Below are 20,057 nucleotides of genomic sequence, written 5' to 3' on the forward strand. Positions count from 1 at the left end.
ATGGCTCTTTTTATTAAAAAAAAAAATAGAAGGAATGTAAATCTGGTCTCGATTTTTATCATGCTTCTTCTACCTTGTTTTCCATTATTTCCAACACTTTTAACATATTCAAAATATAAATATTATAAATAGATATTATTTTTAATCTTGCATAAGGGACAAAATCCATCCATCCATCCATTTCCTAACCCGCTGAATCCGAACACAGGGTCACGGGGGTCTGCTGGAGCCAATCCCAGCCAAGACAGGGCACAAGGCAGGAACCAATCCTGGGCAGGGTGCCAACCCACCGCAGGACACACAAACACACCCAGCACACAATTTAGAATCGCCAATAAGGGACAAAATTACAAAGTTAATTTTAATGGTAAATTCACATCAGTGTTTGCTTAATTTGAATGGAATATAAGTTTACTTATAATGGTATAATCTTTTACCTGTGCATGCTAACATGTAATAAAACTTTCTTAGACAATTTTTAAAAACAGCATGCTAGTCAGTTAAGAACATGCAGTAGTCTCTGTAATAGAACTTTTAGGTTTTCTTTCAAACAGAACAGCAATATTCAGTTTTCTGACCGTATGGCCTGACACATGTCTTATAAGTACAGAATCGGCTTCTGGGCTTTGAGGCAGTCTGTCAAAATCATTGGTTAAATTGAAAAGAACAATAAAATATTATGATGTCAATAAACAGGCCTATAGCAGTTCTTCCTCACTTTAAAAAATATATTTTTTAAATGTGTTCAAATTTAAAAATAAAGAAGACCGATTAACTACAAAGAAATATTGGCAATAGTAACATAAAAGAGATATCTCTTGGAAGAAACACCAGAAAATGCACTATATAAAAAATAGTTTAAAATTTGTCAAGAGAATCTTCAGCAGAGAAATAGTCAATATATGTATTAGGCTGGGAATTTGGAATGTTTTTTCTAAATTATTCTGCTCTCGTCACTGGAGACAAGCACCTCTGATTTTTATTGATGTAGGGATAACACTAAAAAGTTATAAACGAGAGAAGGTAGACATAAATAAATATGTTATTCCAGGTTTATTAAACGTGAATTCATCGCAAATGTTGAAGCTTTAATTTTATGAAAATGAACAGAAACTTAAAAAAAATGTAACAAAATATGTAATCCTTAAACAGTGTGAATCTTTTTACTTTTAATTTTACTTATAGTTTAAAACGAAGATGTTAGGACTGGAGTTACGTGCGTAAACATTCCACTCATTGCCTGAATTGTTCTGTGAAGTAAGCTGAAACTGTAGATTTTGGAAATCTCTCTTGGACAAAACGTAAGAGTGACGTAATTTAATTTGTTTTAAGTCTCCGCCCTTTTTTGGTGATATATTCGTTCGCAGTGACTAAGCCACAGAACAGATGGGATATCAACAAGTTCTGGTGAGTAATGCGAAGTTTGGGGAGTATTGCATTGTGCTGGTCGAGATTTCCATGTTACATTTACCACAATTTACAGCGCGTACGTACTACTTATATGGGCAATATTGTATATGTGCTAATGAGAAATATTATAAAACATTCGGAAAAGTCATTGAGTTGCACAATGTCTTTAGCAGTGTCGTCGCATTGAAGGAATTTTATTTTATTTACTGTTTGCCTCGGTTTCCACCTATTTAGATCTGAGGAGATTCCTTTCTTGGTCTCCCTCATGAATTTCTTTGCGCTCTTTGTAGTTCTTATTTAATTTCAAAACCATCAATGAGCTAAAGCTAATGCAGTTTAGTAGTATTCGCTGCTCGCCATGTGAATGTCACAAGGGTAGCCACCCAGAGGTAAACGTTAGTTCTTAAGTCTTTCAAAGTAGGTTACTAAGGAAAATTGATTTTAATGGGATATCTCGTTAATGGGAAACCTTCCTGGGTGTAGACGGAGAACTCTTGGAGGACACTAGTTGCGCTTGAACCTCCTGATCTCAAGTATAGCGGCGTGTCTATTTTGTTTAAACAAAATCTATATACACCATTTTGCTGATGACTTGATGAATAGTTTAACATGTAATTTTAACAAAAAAAAATATGATTAGAACATCAAACTAGCTTTACTTAAGTTAATCAACATGTTCTGACTAAAATAGTGGCGGAGCTCACGAACGTGACTGTAAGTCAAATTAACAGAATTCTGGTATATCCTGATATAATGCCTCGTATAAATGATACCTGTATATTTTATATCAGAATGCAGTTCTGAAGTTTTAAAAGGACACATGTTTATGACATGTCTGTTTGCTAACTCCGCTCACACGTCATATAAAATCTAAGAGAAGTGTTGAGTTAACTCGATTCAAATATTGTGTTTCATGTTACTCCCGACTCAAGAACAATATGAGCCAGTTTGCTGAGTAAAACAGCCTTGTGAGAGGAGTAATAATAAATAAAAAAAATTAAGCGATAGAAAAGTTTGTGAGTATATAGACTATGTGTGTATGTGTATATGTATGTATTTGTGTTTAATCACATGGGACAAAAATGGGGTTACCACTTTTAATACAAAAAAATAAGGGACGCATACTGCAGCGGGGCCCACATCCCTTGGCGAACAAGCGCACTTTCATTCTCAAATACGGGACGATTCCGTATTTTAAAGGACGGGTGGCAACCCTAGACAAAAAGCAACAGGTATCGTATTCGGTTCTGTACGGAATTCTGACAAAATAAACTACGATAATAAAATGGAAATGTCGACTTTAATCTCGACATAAATGTCGAGAATAAAGTCAACATGTCGACTTTAATCTCGATGTAAATGTCGAGAATAAAGTGGAAATGTCGAGAATAAAGTCAATAAAGTCAACTTTAATTTCGACGTTTTGATTTTTTTTTTCTTCACCGTGTCCGTATTTTTTTTCAACGTGGCCCTAATACGTTTCCGTAGTTCTGAGAGTACCTGGCTCGCGCTGACGTTTGTGTGTGTCAGTGCTGAACTTATTCCGTGTGTGTGCGCGCGCGTCTCTCTTAGCACCCGCCTGGATGTAAAGTCGTTTTAAACGTTGTCTTATGATATGTCGGATATAAATATACAGAGCTCTGAGCTAATCTAGGTAGTTTTGATTATGTGGAATATTTGATGAAATGAAAACGGCCCCACTTTTGATTATAAAAATGATTATAAATGTGCAAATCGTGCAGCAAGCGATTATAATGTCAGTGGCCCTTTCACAATTTACCAAAAACAACAGTTTATTTCATGTATAGCCCAAAATCACCCAATGAATGCCTCAATATCCTTTAACAATCCTTGTTTTTGACAGCCCCACCCAGCCTTGACTCTCTAAGAAGACTTGACAGTGCGAACATCCTCACTCTCACTCAGTCAACGATGTATGCATGCTCCAAATTCACACGCTCACCCCGTCGTCATAAAAGCTCTTTATCAATTATTTGCCAAATCGATTGGAATCTGTAAGCGGTACGTGCTGGGCGTTTATTAAGATCGTGGGGCTGGGGCTGAACTGCCGGCGGGGCGACCACCTTTGCTTCTGCCGTATACTTGTAGCTCAAAAGTTTTGTTTTGGCACTCCCATTCATAGGCCCTCCAAATTTTGTATCGTATTCTGTAGTTTACAGGGAGCCAGTGAAGCTGAAAGAGAATACGTGTGATATGTTCAGTGGATGTAGAACAGCAGGTTATTATCCTGGCAGCAGAATTTTTAAGAAGTTGTAAGCGATGGATAATTTTTTGTGGGATGCCAGATAGAATAGCATTACAGTAATCTATACAAGAGGTGACTCGGACATTAACCACTACTTCAGTACTGTGTTGCGTAAGAACAGGACGAAGTCTAGAAATGTTTCGGAGATGGAAGAAGGCAGTCTGAGAAGTGTTACTTATATGGGAGGAATTATTTAATAATAATAATTATAACTATTTAATAATTGCCATTATTAGTGTATAAATGGATATAAATAATTGCATTTAAACTGTTCGACAAAATCTGTTGTATGTAAATGATACTGTTTTAAACATTATTGTTTTTTCATTGGAAAACCCGGTTTCCACGTCTACCTGTATTAGTTTAAATGGCACTTTTGCCACTCTCAGAATGGGCGGACGCGATGACGTATCGTGTCAACTGGGAAACACAGTGAATGTGGCATCTACCTATATATGTCTATGCTCCCAATCATCTACTGTAGCAATTATATTAAAGTAATTAGGTAACATGGCTAACTAGGTAACATTTTAGTTACAGTAATAATGTACGACAGAACACGAAAAGGCAAATTGAAAGGCCTAGCTTGTTTTCTTGATTCTTGGAGTAGCTGTTCAGTTCTCTAACAAACCTCTTTTTAGCTCCTTTCCCCCCATTTTGAAAAACTGCTGGTTGCTCCAAAGGCACCATCATGAGTAAAGTAGTTGATTCATGGCGGCTACGCATTTTTCTGTATGTCTGTGCTGTGGTTTTAATATGCGTATTTAATGTTAATATTTTGTATTTTTTCCTTCATTTAAATGTGAAAGGTATTTTACGAACACTAAGCACTTATGAGGTGTTATTTTTTGTACCGTTGGCAATTTGGGAAAGGTCGAATGACCTACTTAAAACACCCTGGCAACGACCCTGTAATGTGCAGGTAGCGAGAAGAAAGGACAGGACTGGCAGAGGGACACAAGCCAGTGTTTAATGGGCCTTGAAATGGCAGTTTATTGTCTCTTTGATAATGGTCCTAGATCAGCTCCCGCTGTTGGCGATGGTAGGCGTTGCTGTTCCCCCTCAAAAGGTGGTTGTTTTTCCCACAAAGCCTTCACGCCCATACCTGCCACCTTCTTTCTTTAGTGTGCCTGTCCTGACTCGCTGTTCATCGCACTGTCGCCCTCAGAGTGTCACTTGCCAGTTCTCTCTCTCTTTGTCGCATCGTAACACTACACTAAAAAAATACATCACAGTATACTGTAACAGTAACAGAGACATAACACATTAAATGAGCTTTAGCTATGAGAAAAATAATAATACATACAAAGTAAAATTTTAAACAGTAGTCGAAAAATTTAGTTAAATATAAGAAACTTAACACATTTTGGTAATTAAAATTAACTTTAATTCACATATTTTTTTAACATGCACTTGAAACTAAAATATAGTTTACTTGACTTACCTCAGAGCAAATAAAAAGAAACAAAAACAAAAGAGCAATCACTTAATAATATAGAAATGACTAGCTTACATTTCCATTCAGATTACTTGTATAGAAATTTTTGTGGTGTCCCGTCGAATTAAACATACTTAGGAGCCGCTTGTCCTAGGGAATCTTCCAAATGCCGACTGGCATTTTATTTGATATGCTGCAATATAAGTGGTGCCCTACTGCTGCCCGTTGTCTGGGTCTTGGGGACACATCCAAAATAATAAAAACAATTTGCCTTCATCCTGTGGAATGGAAGTTAAAATCTATTGCTAGCTTCTGTATGAAAATCTGCATGTTCTCTGTATGCCTTGGTATTATTATAACAGATAAAAATAAGTGTGCTTATTAGGGTAGAGCTGCTGGTGTGGAATGCAGTTTTTGACTCTTCCCAGCTGTTTCAGCAGTGGCTATGCCAGGTTTTCTGATAAGCTTCATTTCAAATATAAGACTAGAATTTGTTTTTCGTTGTAATCAACAAATGTTTCTAAAGAATGCTCTGTGGCCTTGGAGTGAAACTGATTTATTTTTTTCTAACCATTCTCTTTGAAGATTTTGTTATAAATGCAGCTGAACCCCCCTTGTCGGTGGCCTTCCTTGCATTTTCTCTCTGTACGAAAAAGCCGCTCTGCTCACCGAGAAGTCAGAAATAAAAGATTCTGCTTATTAGAATTGGTGTCAGCCTGCTATTTGTTTGAAGCTTCGTCCACAGTCCTATCTATGTCTTGCGTGCCCTTTAACTGTTTGCTCCCTTCTCCACCTTATCCTGTCTTTCTCGCTCTAACAAATACTACGACGACTACCCTCTCCCCTTTTCTCCACGCACCATTAATTAGCCCTGATCCCTGTCTCTCAGCTCTCTCTCTCTCTAAGGAGGTGCCCCAAGCCCTTACAAAGTGTGTTCCCCCAAGACTCCACCCCAACACTGCTTCCACTTCCTACAGCCCATGCAGTGGCAAGACACGTCACATTATATTAGCATAAGTAAGAATAAGAAAGGACATCGATTTTTTTAGGAATGGTTCCTACATTGCAATAGTTGCTATTTGAGTTTGAGATATAAATGAGTGAATGAATGTGAATGTATGAAAGAATGAGATGTTTTGTGAACATGCCCTTGCTTTAGTCTTGGCATATCTAGAGGGCGTTGAATGATTGCTTTTGTTTTCATTAAGTGTAGTAGTGAAATGTGTAGTCTTAAAGAACATTCTTTGCTTAATTTTGTGCACAGAAATCTTTTTCTATTAGGGGAAAATTTGAACTAAAACCTTAAAGATGAGCAAGAAATGGGACTGTTTCTTTTGTATATAGATAGATACTTTATTTATCCCCAAGGATAAATGCACACACTCCAGCAGCAGCATACTGATAAAAATATATATATCGAATGATGCAAAGGTTACATTGCTTGTACGATTATCGATATGAATGTTTTCACATTTTATCGTTGTGCACAGTTGAATCACAGTGGATATAATTTGGCATGTTTTGACATTTATAACAAAGAAAACTCTTTATTGTCAAAGAGAAAAGTGATCTTTGAAAAGTAATCTAAATTACAGATATAAAACAAAAAATAACTGATCGCACATGCATTCACCCCTTTAATGTGACAACCCTAAATTATCACTGGTTGAGCTCATCTGTTTAAGAAGTCACATAATTAGTTCAATGAAGATCACCTGGCTGTAGTCAAAAGAGTTTCAGTATATTGTAGTATAAATGCTCCTGCATCTGGAAGGGCCAGCTTGTGATGAGTCAGTATCATGGCCTACACAATGAAGACAAAAGAATGCTGCAAGCAACTCGGTGAAAAGATGAGTGAGAAACAAAAAAAAATCAATTAAATATCACTTGGAGTACAGTTAAATCAAAAATTTGAAAATAGAAAGAGAATGACACAACTGTAACTCCGGCAGAAAGCAGGGCATCCACAAAAACTGAGTGATTGTGCAAGAAGACTTGTGAGGGAGGCCAACAAAAGGTCTATGAGAACTCAAAAGGAGTTAATAAGCTTCAGTGGCTGTCTCGGATTTATGGTAGAGCTGCAAAGAGAAAGCCACTGCTAATAGACACACATGACATCTCAGCTAGAGTAACAGAAGGTACATTTGAGAGTCTGAAATCATCTGGAAATAGGCACAAGCTAGACACTTCACATTATCGAAAACATCATCTCACCATGAACCACGGTGGTGGTAGCATCATGCTGAGGAGATGCTTCTCTGCAGCAGACTCTGGGAAGCTTCTGGGGGTACAGGGTAGAATGAATACAGCAAAATATGTGTATATCCTGGATGAAAACCTGCCACACTACTTGGTCATTTATTCCATGTGTTTGTTTTTTGTGTGAAATATGACCTTAAGATTCCATTTGTGTCTCTATGTTCTTTCTGAAGAGTTTAATGCAACAGCTGGGACAAATTAGTTCCCTTCATAATCTTAAACAGTCCAATCATGTCAAACCTCTGTTTGTTTAAACTGAAAATATTCTGGTCCTTCAGTCTCTCATCTCAACTTAGTTGCACTTCTCTGGGCATTCTATAGTATTGCTACATCTTTCTTGTAATAAAGAGTCCAAAACTGTACACAGTATTTGCAGTGCAGCTTTACTAGAGGTTTATATACCAACCTTAAGCAGAACCACTCTTGACTTCACACATTGCACTCTATAACATCCTATTAGCGTTCTTAGTAGGATGCAGTTTCAGAAGTATCAGTAGAGCTGTGGTTGTGCCCTTTTTTTAGGAGTGAAAATAGCAACATTAGTGGAAAATCTGGTACAGTATGTGGACAACACTGTAGGAATTCAGATGACCATACCTTCTTTGGTTCAGTAGGCTTTTGACAGTTCAGCTGGTTTGGCTAATGCAAATGTTTATCCACAGGATTGTTTTTTCTGTAGTCCTTAATATCCACTGTATAAAAGAGAGGTTCTTTTTAGAAGTCAAGTGTTCATGGCATTCATTTCCCTTTCCTCCTATAATAAAAAGTGGCTATAGAATATCTGTTGGCAATATGGCCATGTCTGGATCATGAACCTCTGCAAAGGGTTTGGGCATTCTTAGTGTGTTTTAGACTCAACTCTTTAAGGTGTGTAATTGACCATATATAAAATGATTGCCAGAAAACCTTTTGTTGTAGGTGTAGACAGTTGTGAAATGTCAGCAAAAACATGTATTGACTTGAATAAATAGCAGTTGAGCCTTTAAATACAGTTTTTGCTTAAGAGTAATTATGAGTCTGTTAGCTTGTTCTTCAATAGCTGAATAGTACAGAGCAGAGCAAATGTGTCAGATAAGGTTTAATTGCAGAAATATTGCAGATCCTTTTTCTGATAATTTAGGCTCATTAAAACTTAAGAGGATTTCAGGTATCCTGTAATAACTAAAGAGGGTTCCTGGCATTTGAATGTTAATTTTTGGAGTCAATTTTCAACACTTCTTGTCACTTCCAATAACTATGAACAACAATCATAAATGTGTCCCTTTGTTGGTCCTTCAAAATCTACATGTTTGTAATGCTATTGTTTACTTGACCCATGGATGAAGTGGTTGTTTTCGGGATAGCTATTAAAAGGGATGACAACTATTTACCTGTTATAGAATGTGACTATTGATTCTAGGGCACCATACAATTGTAAGTAATGGCCTTTGTCCTCAGAACACTAGGATGGCCTGGGTATCGCTCTGCAAGTACTCTTTGGTATACTTTAAATGGAACAATAATTCCCATGCCCCATATTAAACAACCTTCCTGAGTTCACGGCATCTATTAAGAATTCTCTTATTTCTATTAGTCACTAGTTAAAGTGCTGCTGACAAAAAAAACTCCTTAGTGTTAGACCCAAGCGTTACCAGGACTATAAAAACAGTGCTCAAAACGTTTGTCCCGAGCATCACACGGGCCAACTGTACAGATGTGTCTCGCATAAGCATTAGACCCGAGGATTACTCAGTCTGTAAAAATGCCAACAGTGTTAGTGCAGAGCATTGCTCAGGAAACGCAATAGGCATATCTTGCATAACCGACAGGCCAAAGTTTTACCCAGGCAATGGTGCAGACACATCTTCTCCTAGCCTTAAAAATGTTTTTCAGCAGCCCATGTGTTGCGTGCTCTTGACAGTGATATGAGCAATGATGTCGAAGTTAATCTGTTTTCAGGCAGTTTGATTGAAACAAATAGTGACATTGAAAATGATCCTGATGAACCCAAAAGTGACACTTGTGCCAATTGCACATGTACAGTGTGCTGTTCAAAAGCTGATCAGTCTGGAAAGAAAATTCTGCAACGAATACTACAAGTCTACTGACTGTGATGTTTGATTGTGTATTTCACTGTGCTTCAAGATATACTGTACCACACAAACAACACTTTTTCACAGTCTATATAGTACTAGCATTATTTTTATTATTATTATTAGTTATACCATTATACTCTCTACGCTTCTTATGTTGTATTTTTAGGGTTTTACAGTAGAAAGATCAGATTTAATAAATGTATAATTTTTCAAGCCATAAAATGAAACACTTTTTACATGTTTTTTCAAGAAAAAAATGTTAACATTAAGAAGGTTAATAAATTTCAGTGATGCTGACAGATAGTAGTTCATTTGCTGGACAACCCCACTTTTTGCTCATAGTGTACACAGGATTGTCAGAACTGGAGATTGCCTTTAGGCTTCAGTGACACACTTGCCTAGGTTTTCTTTATTACCCCACTTGCCTTAGAAAACAGTGACACATGTTTTTACAACACAGATTCCTTTGTGTTCTGGTGGATAGAGTTTACCTCTTTCAGGTTCAACCTTTTAAAGGTACTAGCAAAATACCCACGCTTCGCAGCGGAGAGGTAGTGTGTTAAAGAAGTAAAGAAAAGGAAACATTTTGAAAATAACGTAACATACTATTTAATTTAATATTGTTTCTTTGTATCAGTATACTGCTGCTGGATTATGTGAATTTCCCCTTGGGATTAATAAAGTATCTATCTATCTATCTATCTATACATACATACATACATACACACAGGTATATATATGTGTATATATATGTATGTGTCTATATGTGTGTGTATACCTTTGGTCACTGAGTGCAAGGGAAAAATAATAAAATGTAGTCTATAAGTTATTAAACAGTAAAACATTAATGTTTTAAGAAGTAAAGCTACATTGAGCATTACTGGAGTGGTTTTCGGTAAACTACATTTTAAAGACGGTGTAACACAACAGGTAAGTAGTACTAACAGCAGCTAAAATGTATATGGATGATCTGTCGGTAGTAGGTCCCTTTTGAAAGGCGCTACACGACGGCTGTGGTATAGAAATTACATTTTCTATGTGAACGTCCAAATTTCTGCCTCTGGTAATGTGCCTTAGCGGCAATTAAAGAAAATTAGTTTTGTGTCCTCTGCAGTGTTAAGAGAGAAAGGCTTTGGTTTGGGTTAAAAGGAAAAAAGGTGTAAAGAAAGGAAAGTTGCCTTTTTCTTTTATATAGTGTAGAGAGAGGTCTTCGCTGGCGATATGAGTGCCTTTTGGGGACAGTCGCAGTGGGTCTTGTGTCGACTGGTAAGGCGTCCCTGCCATTAATCGGCTGGGATGGCACTGTTGGTCCTTCACTCCTGTGCGTGTCTTCATAATCTGAGCTGATGACCTCATAATCATATACGTGCAAAAGAAAGTGCGAAGCGCCTTAATATTAGTTTGTCGCGGTGTAGAAAAGGGATCCCGTGTTTGCACTTGTCTGGGCTATAGCTCAGGGGGAGGAGGAAAAAAATGAAAATTGCTCACTTTGACTTAAGGCAGAAGCGCAGTCAGCGTATCAAAGGCCGGCACAGCTATGCTACCGCGCTGCTCGACTTTTGTTGGGCAGGAGACGCCACTTTTTGCAGACACGTTCACGTGATCAGAAGTCTCTGCGCTCTTTGGAGGTCATTCATATATATATATATATATATATATATATATATATATATATATATATATATATATATATATATATATATATATATATATATACACACACACACACATAAACATATATATACATATACACACATATATACAGTATATATACATATACATCCACATATATATACATATATATATATGTGCACAAAACCACACTTTTATCAAGGCTTCCGTCGGGTAGTCTTTTGAAATGAAATTTTCCTCCAATCAGTCGTAGCAACGCGCTTTCTTCCGACTGTTACATTTTTGTAGCTCTGATGTGTGAATCAATGTAATCGGTGTACCAGGAAATCATGCATTGACAGAAGTTCCACTTTGCTTGGAATGCAAAGTGTGATTAAATGCGTTATTTTTTAACGCATTATGGAGCACATGCATCAAAGCTTCTCAGCTGTGCTTGTGCTACGAAAAGGAAACATTTTAAAAATAACGTAACACAATTGTCAATGTAACCATTTGTAAGTAGTGCCTGGAGGATTCAGAGTGTGGAGAAACTCTAGAGACAGCGTTTGTATTAACTTGTGGATTTTTCTGTGAGTATTTGGTGACAGTCTGACAAAGTTGATTCCGCAAGACTGCGTTAGCTGCGGAGTTCAGCTCAGAGCGAAATGAGGTGAATGGGAGGGGAGATGATGACGTGACTCCCCCACTCACCTTAACTGTCAATCCCCCAACAAAGACAGTCTCTCGGAATTTGCATAAGCACAGCCCTTCACCAGGAATTTTAACTTAGTTACAAAGTGATCAAAACTGTCGTTTATATACTGCGTCCTCTCATTAAACTTGTATCCCGCATTAGCCATGGGCATGACAAACGCCAGCGGCAGCCTGTCTATGAACTTAATTTAAACTTTAGGTTTACACTGAGCTTTGTTTCCGAAGTAGCTGCACTCATAAATATGGTTGTATGTGTCAGTCGCTCACTTCTTATTGTTTCGCTGCCTTCTCAATTGTATAATGCATGTTTTCTTCAGCGCTTTTTGGAGCTCTTCCTTGTTTTCTATGTACTGCGTTGACAGTCAGTTCACGTGATTACGTGGGAGGCGTGATGATGTCACACGAAACTCCGCCCCACACGGCCATCGAGCTCAACTCCATTACAGTATATGGAGAGAAATAGCTTCCAGATATGACCATTACGCATAGAATTTCGAAATGAAACCTGCCCAACTTTTGTAAGTAAGCTGTAAGGAATGAGCCTGCCAAATTTCAGCCTTCTACCTACATGGAAAGTTGGAGAATTAGTGATGAGTCAGTGAGTGAGTGAGTGAGTCAGATTACACATTAGCTCTCTGCTAGAAACCGCTGGATGATTACCTTTTCCTGTAAGTATATTCTCAAAATAAGGTCTTTTATTTGCAGAAATGCTTTAGCATTGCACTCTTATAGGGTGTTTCTCTTGAAACTTATGAAACTTTTGTACCAGTATCAGGCTCAGTTACTAATGGGATTGCAATCAATTTCTGACTTTACAATGATAAATGACTTTGGTATTGTGCGTGTCATGTTACACAATGAGATCTCGGCATCTGAGTCATCACTGCTTATGAAGAGAGCGTCTGAGTCATCTATTTATTTTTAGTGTAACCGTCTGCATTATTGTCTTTTAGCTTCTGTCCCATTTAATTTTTCTCTGACTCTGCAAACACATCTAATGTGTCATTTTTCACATATATTTCCAGAGTAGTTATTATGATTTACTTTATTATGCTTTGACCTTTTTTAACTTCATTTGGCAGCATTGAAATAGAAGGTGCTTTTAAGGATCTGCTGAGTTGCTGAGACTCCCCACTTCTGTCCCCACATTGCAGGATCATGAGTTTTCCTAAGATTTAAAAAAAAAATGATCAGTATCTATAATCAACAATATAGTTGACACAACAGATGTAAGGAGATCAAACATTGTCGGGTAACTCACAGAAGAGAACTACCAAGATTAGAGACATACAAGCATGTACAACCATCTAAAGAAACACTTCATGATTCACACACAAACTATTTCAAAATAAATGCTGACCTTCACACTTTTGATAATGATTAATCTGTCATGTGCTATTATACTCATTTAGTTTACAGACAATAGCAATATGGTGTAAGCCAATTTTATAAAAAACCTAGTTAATCAGAAACTTTTAAGGATTTATCATTAAATTTACTAAATAAAGCACTTTCTTCAAATATTGTAAATCTTAGTATCACATGCATATATTTTAGACAGAAATGTTTTTTAAATGTGAAATTAAATTACCTACCATAGTAACCAAATCTGTACTGTATGCTTTGTTTCAGTTAGTTGGACGCTGCATCAAAGAAACATTGACTGTGACCAGTTTGTTCCATTCTAGCAATTCCAACGTGTAAGAATCTCCACAATCTGAATATTAGATTATCAAAAGTGTTTCAATTGGTAACTGGAATGTATAAAAACCTGAAGACTGGACAGGTGATTTGGATTGTTCTGTGGATCCTGGAGTTGACTTCTTGTAAGTAGTTCTCCGGCACATCTTTAAATCCACACTTATTGAATTAGGGCATTGTTTTCTCATACTCTTCAGAAAATCAATTGATAACACTTTAATAAGAATTGAAAATAACACTTTTGTATGATTGACATTTTATATTTTGCTTTATTATAATGTAGACAACAATAAGTAATTTAAAAATGCAGTATAATGCATGGTTTACTTGTTTTTGTTTTTATAAGTGAGTCATTCTCAAACAGATTTCATTCAAGTTTAAGTCTTTAGACTATTTTGATAGCATTGAGCACAAAGTAGAAAACATCACTGGACAGAGTTTCATTGCAGGACCATCCCACATACTCATACACTACTACTGGGATCAATGAAAATCCCCAGGCAATCTAAGCAGCACATATGTGGGAATGAGGAAGGAAACCAACAAAACACAAGGATAACATGCATATTCCACACAGGCATAATTTGAGTGTGACATTCATGCCTAGGATCCTCAATGTTCCAACATTTCAAACATTTATTCTACAAAAATGCTACAAGATACAATACATTTCATTACAACACAAGAAAGGGTATACAAAGTAGAATTTTTTTTTTTCACTGTGTTTTAAAACGATGTCTTAATTGTGGTGGCAATCATTAGTGATGCACTGTTTGAGATGATTTCTGAACGCTCGCATGACTTGTTTGGCAATTTCAAGGGGAATACTGTCCTTGAGGGCTTCAATATTTTGAAGTCGGCATGTGTATACCTTCGATTTCAGATAGCCTCACAAGAAGAAATCGCATGGAGTGAGATCAGGTGAACATGAAGCCCATCCAACATTGCCGCGCAAGGAGATCAACCTCCCCAGAAACATCTCCCGTAAAACTTGCATGGATCTCCTCACCGTATGAGCTGTTGGTCTATCGTGCTCCATCAACGAGGCATCCACCACATGAATTTCTTCCTGTTGGGGCTGCATAAAAGTTCTCTAACATTTCAATGTAACGTTCTGAAATGACTGTGACTGTTTCTCCCCGCTCCTCAAGAAAGTATGGGCCTATAATGCCAAATTCTGCATCAGTGCTCCAAACGGTAACACACTCACTGTGCAGGGGTCTCTGAAGTTCATGAGGGATAGTTTCAACCCAATAGTAAAAGTCTTGCTTATTTACACAACCATTCAAATGGAATTGTGCCTCATCGATGAGCGGCTTGCAGAATGTTTGCATACAACTCTCTATGGCTCTCTCAGTGAGTTCCTGCACTTCTGTCATTTTGTATGGATGTAAATTAAGGTCCTCATGCAAAATCCTCCTCTAAGACATGTTATTAATGCTTAAGGTAGAAGCATGTTTGTGCACTGAACGTCTAGGATACTGCAAAATTGTTGCCCTTACAGCTTGGATATTTTCAGGCATTCCTACTGTCCAAGGATGGCCTGGAGATTTTCTGTTCAATGTTGTACCTGTCTATATAAATTTAGCCACCCACTGAAGAATTGTTTTCCGATTTGGGATGTCACCATTAGGAGGAATGCTGAAGCATGTTCAGAAGGTGCTTTGCGTAATGATGAAGAGTGTCTTGCTTTTGAAGAGCGCTTTGACAGCGAAAGCATGGTGTGCACTGGACCAAGGCATGTTGCTGATTGACAGCTACAAGGGATCACCTATCAAAGGACCCCCCAACCCACTCAGCTGCCTCCATCAAGCCAATGACCTTGACAAATGTGGTACTTCATTTTGGCTCACCCTGTAATCATTGTGTATTTTACCTCTCTGCTTATTACCTGCATACCAATTATCTGGTCTTCTAATTATTTATTATTACATTGTAGTTATGAATACTATGGGTCAAAACATATGAAGTTCTGTATTTGTAGGTAACAGTTTCTTAACTTGAACTCATCATTTTCAGTTATTAAAAACACCTAGTAGTGCTCAATGCTGACATTCTGATTTAAGTAAGTAAACCACCAGGAAAATTATGTTGTCTACATTCTTTCTTGCGTAATTCTGATTTTGAACCTAAGCAATATACTTTTTTTTTTAGTTGGCTGGATTTCACACAAATTCTATTTTCCTTTAGGTGAATTTACTGTCACCATTCCCAAATCTCTGCAAGTAGCAGAGTTAGGCCAGGATGTAGTGATGGCATGCAGCTTCACTATGAATGGTGATCTTGACATAAAGAACATAATCATTACATGGCAAAGAGGAGAAGAGGTGGTTCACAGTTTTTACTATGGACAAGATCAACTACACACTCAGAGCCGCTCATATACAAGTAGAACAAGCCTTTATGTTTCAAATATCATCAAGGGCAATGCGTCTCTGATGCTGAAGAGTGTGAGTGCTGTAGACAGAGGTGACTATACATGCTCTGTTAGCACATCAATAGGAAGCCAAAAAAAAACTTTCCTCTTGGTGATTGCAGGTAATGAAACCTTCATTCATAAAAGTTCTATTTTAACAGTATTTCTGCAGTGATTATTCATTTATGTAAGATAATAAACACTCTCAATTTGTTCTTTCTGCTCCTGAAGCATTTTATACAGAACCAGTCATGCAAATAAAAGTCTTACCTCAGACAGTGGCATTTTCCTTCTACTCTGAGGGCTATCCCAACTCCACTATTCAATGGCTGAGTGAAGATGGGCTGGATATGACCAACCTGACAGACTCATCCTACACAGAGAAGGACAACGGACTACTCTCAGTGAAAAGTACTCTGATGACCAAAAGAAACCTGAATACCTCTTTCACTTTTATACTTCAAAACTGTGTTCTCGAACAGAAAATTATAAGAACATTTTCTTTAATTTCAGGTAAGAAAAACTAATCTAATATTATAAGAGACTGAAAAGTATGTTGCAGTTATTTGAACTTAAGTTTTATAAGTTAGAAAATTGTTTTAAAATTGAAACAATTCATATCCCCTTACACCTTTATAATGTTTTTATTTATTCTTTTAAACCTTTTCTTATTCTGTCTCAATTAAACTGCTGTGTAGGTAGGTATGATTAGGTGGAGATGTGAAATTCTGTCTCTATTATACCATTGGCCTTTTTTGTCTTTTGGAGTTTGTGTTCTATTTAACTACATATATATTTGATGCAGTTCTACTGTGTACCATGGGAAACAATTATAACAATTTTAACAATTAAAGCTGATTATATAATATAGCAAGTAAACTGTTTTCAAGAACAATAGGATTGAAATGTGGAAGGCAGGAAATTGGTGTACTTCATGTAATTAGGAAAATGAATTAGTCGGCTGGTAATAAAATTAATTCACAATGTTTATTTTTGTGACATATGGCAGCAAACAAAACGAGTTGCTGGGACTGCTAAGCATTTTTTAAACGCTTAACTGGATTGTTTGATTATTTCTATGACCACAACTGTGTAAACATACCTGAATTCAAAATCACTGACTCAGATATTTTTTATTTTTTCATTAGTTACCTGTAAATCTATTATATTCTTTTGGAAGAGAAAATACATCTACTCAGTTTTTCTTTTCAGTAATTTTAAAAATGAAAATAGTTTAGCTCAGGCAGACTAATTTTTTAGGTACTTTGTCATGACATGCATTTCTACACAAAATTTGACTCCGTTCAGATTTCCTGATAATGACTGAAGAGAACTAGTATCAGATTAACGGATGTTGTTAACTCTGTCTATACCCCAGTTTTAAGTGCTTCATCTTGCTAGTGTTTCAGTGAATGCAATTCTAAAAGCACCAGTTCAAACTACCTGATGACCATGATCACATTATTAAAATAACAATAATTTATTTTCTGCACACTCTTATTCCAGTGTCAAGCTTATGTTGGGGTCCAACCCTGGACCAAGAAATCAAATATGTTCTTTAATGTATTCTTTGAAAACCTGAACAATAAATTCTCAAACTGTGACCACACATACATGTATAAACCCAAAGATGCACATAAGTTTAAGATTCTAAAATAAAAATAAAAAACCCTTGAAGTCAGACAAAAAATATTAAAGACAATAAACATACAGTATGTTCACCTGATTAGTCCTCACATCTCCCTCTTCAGAAGAATTTGCTTCATCCCCAATTACAGCCTGTTCCAAGTGGGAAAATAACAGACTTTCCCTAATCCTTTTCTAATTTTTATATTATCTTGTGTGCAGTACTGAAAAAAAGATTTGAAAAATATTTTACATTTTGATTATTTGGCGTTATTTTAATGTAAGGAAGATAATGAATTATTTACATTTTTTTCTTTCAGACAATGCACCATCCAAGGACTATGATGGATCTTGCAAAAACAACCTTCTACTTCTTGTTCCCATCTGCTTCTTCGTGTCTGTGACAGCTTTGGCTTATGTTTTAATGAGAAAACACATAGATACATCTACAAGTGTTCCAACTCTGAATCAATTATTACCCTGAAACTCAGTCTCACTGGAATATATAGCACATAATTGTGGAGTGTGCTTTACTCAGCTAGGGTTGTCGGATGTGCTTGACACACAATTTAGTAACTTTTGAAATCTTCTATATGAGATCAAAACATGCAGCTGTTAAAACTTCAGTAAAGGCTACTTTAAGCCTTCAAGTGGATGTATCATTTAAGACTGTTTATCTTCAGAATGCGGAAATAATATATGCAAAATGTAAATGCATAAATACACCTAAGACTATATGCTATGGCCCGTGAAACCTTTATGAAGGCTTTTTGCACTGAAAAAAAGACAAGAAATGAGCATGATTTAGGCTGAAGTAACACTGCCACCTGAAAGCCAATTATTTATGCCGAATCTTTGTCCGGATTATAGGTGAACGTATCTGGCAAACGTTTTTCTTTCCTAAAACTGTCCCATGGTGTTATGAACTCTGTTTACAAGATAATACCAATGTATATGTATCTTCTCTGCACTTCATGGCTGTTTCTTTATATGTCATATTTTAAGCATTTAATAAGAAATTTATTTAAAATGTACAGTATGTATAACTGACAGTATGAAATGTTTTTAAACATGACAAATGTCATAAATGTGAGAGGCAGGAACTCCAGTATGTAATTAGGAATAAGGGATATCATTACCAGGATACACAGTTGTTCGCTTTGTTTATGGTTATATCTTTGGTCTCAGCAGTAATTATGTTGTAGGTTTCCGTAATTAAGAAAGTTTATGAGGTGAAAGGGAGAAACCTATAAAGTATTCAAGGCCCTTTCAGAACTCTACAAACCAGGGAGACTGTTTGTTCTTTTTGTTCCTATAGAAAGGCAAATGTGTATTTCATTTGTGTGTGTGTGTGTGTGTTCTGCTTATTCCCCATATAACCTTGCCCATACTTTTGTAATAAAGGGCCTTTTTGTATAATTGGTGATCTACTCCCATTTTCTCATAAACAGATGGTATTATAATAATGTCCATATTAGAAAGAAGACATATTTAAAAATAGTACAGTTTTGCTTTCCATAATATAAACAAATTGTTCAGAATCACTGTTTTAAATATACGATACCCAATCTAGAACAAATATATTAACCAATTTTGTTGGATAGCTACTGGCTCTCTGTAAATCTGTAGCAGGCAATCCTGGTGGGACAGAAGCCACATGCTAGCCAGTGCTTGGAAAAAACTAAGGGCTTTACAAGATTATGAAACTAAAAAAAGGATATCTTTTCAAGGAATATATTAAGATAATGCCAGTGCAAGTAGATGGATACTTCCAAGAAGCATTGCATGCTGTCTTACCTGAGTAAAACGTGCCATTTATCCCCATGGCACTGGAGGGAAAGACTATCCAGTTGGAGTTGCTTGCTCATCAGTGAAAAGGAACGTCTGACTCTTCAAGCCTTATAGAAGGTACAGAGGTGCATGGACAATAAGGACTGTTGGAAAGAACTGAGGTCCAGGGGCACATGTAGAAGTACTTTGAATTCAAGATGTATTTCTAGAAATAGTCTGAAGTGACCCTAGGATGAGGTTTAATGTCTAAGCTCAGTGAAAATACAGATGGCTTCAGAAAATGTATATATTACTATTATTAAGTAACTTCAGAAATCAGAGAGTTTGTGTTGATTTTAATAAACACAAGAAAAATTAAATAATAATGAAACAAAACTCACCTCTCTGTTGCTTCAGATATGTGCACTTTGAACTCTCTATCCGAGAAACAAAATATAAATGGCAGGAGTTAATGTCTGTCGTTTATAGGACACACAAGCTGCAAAACTCAGTCACACCAGATCAGCTAGGTAATGAATGAGAGAGGATGCTACACTACCTGGAGAAAACTCATTTTGACATGAAGAGAATGTATATACTGTACCTCAAATAGATAGTGATGCACTGGTCCAGGGTTCTGAAACATACCCCTATAGCTATAAGGCAGCAAGACTAACCAATGTGCTGATCAATGATAAGAGGCATATAGTGGGAGTCTGAGCCTAAAACAAGCAGTGAACTTAACATGAGGCTGCATGATGGTGACATCAG

General features: G+C 36.6%; 1 protein-coding gene across 1 annotated transcript; it reads left to right on the forward strand.

Moving 5' to 3' along the window:
* The first annotated feature begins 1,335 nt into the window (after positions 1–1,335).
* Positions 1,336–19,181, forward strand: LOC120517724 (CD276 antigen-like). The gene is made up of 5 exons (XM_039740183.1): positions 1,336–1,407; positions 13,406–13,599; positions 15,665–16,012; positions 16,122–16,403; positions 17,837–19,181. The coding sequence occupies exons 2-5, from the start codon at positions 13,533–13,535 to the stop codon at positions 17,998–18,000; spliced, it is 861 nt and encodes a 286-aa protein (XP_039596117.1). The 5' UTR covers positions 1,336–1,407; positions 13,406–13,532; the 3' UTR covers positions 18,001–19,181.
* The last annotated feature ends 876 nt before the right edge of the window (positions 19,182–20,057 follow it).

The sequence above is a fragment of the Polypterus senegalus genome, chromosome 17 (genome assembly GCF_016835505.1).
Source record: "Polypterus senegalus isolate Bchr_013 chromosome 17, ASM1683550v1, whole genome shotgun sequence".
Taxonomy (NCBI): domain Eukaryota; kingdom Metazoa; phylum Chordata; class Cladistia; order Polypteriformes; family Polypteridae; genus Polypterus; species Polypterus senegalus.

Coding starts and splice junctions, on each gene's coding strand:
- LOC120517724 (XM_039740183.1), top strand. CDS start 13,533: ATGTATAAAAACCTGAAGACTGGACAGGTGATTTGGATTGTTCTGTGG. Junction 16,013..16,121: donor TTTCCTCTTGGTGATTGCAG/GTAATGAAACCT, acceptor CTGCTCCTGAAG/CATTTTATACAGAACCAGTC. Junction 16,404..17,836: donor AACATTTTCTTTAATTTCAG/GTAAGAAAAACT, acceptor TTTTTCTTTCAG/ACAATGCACCATCCAAGGAC.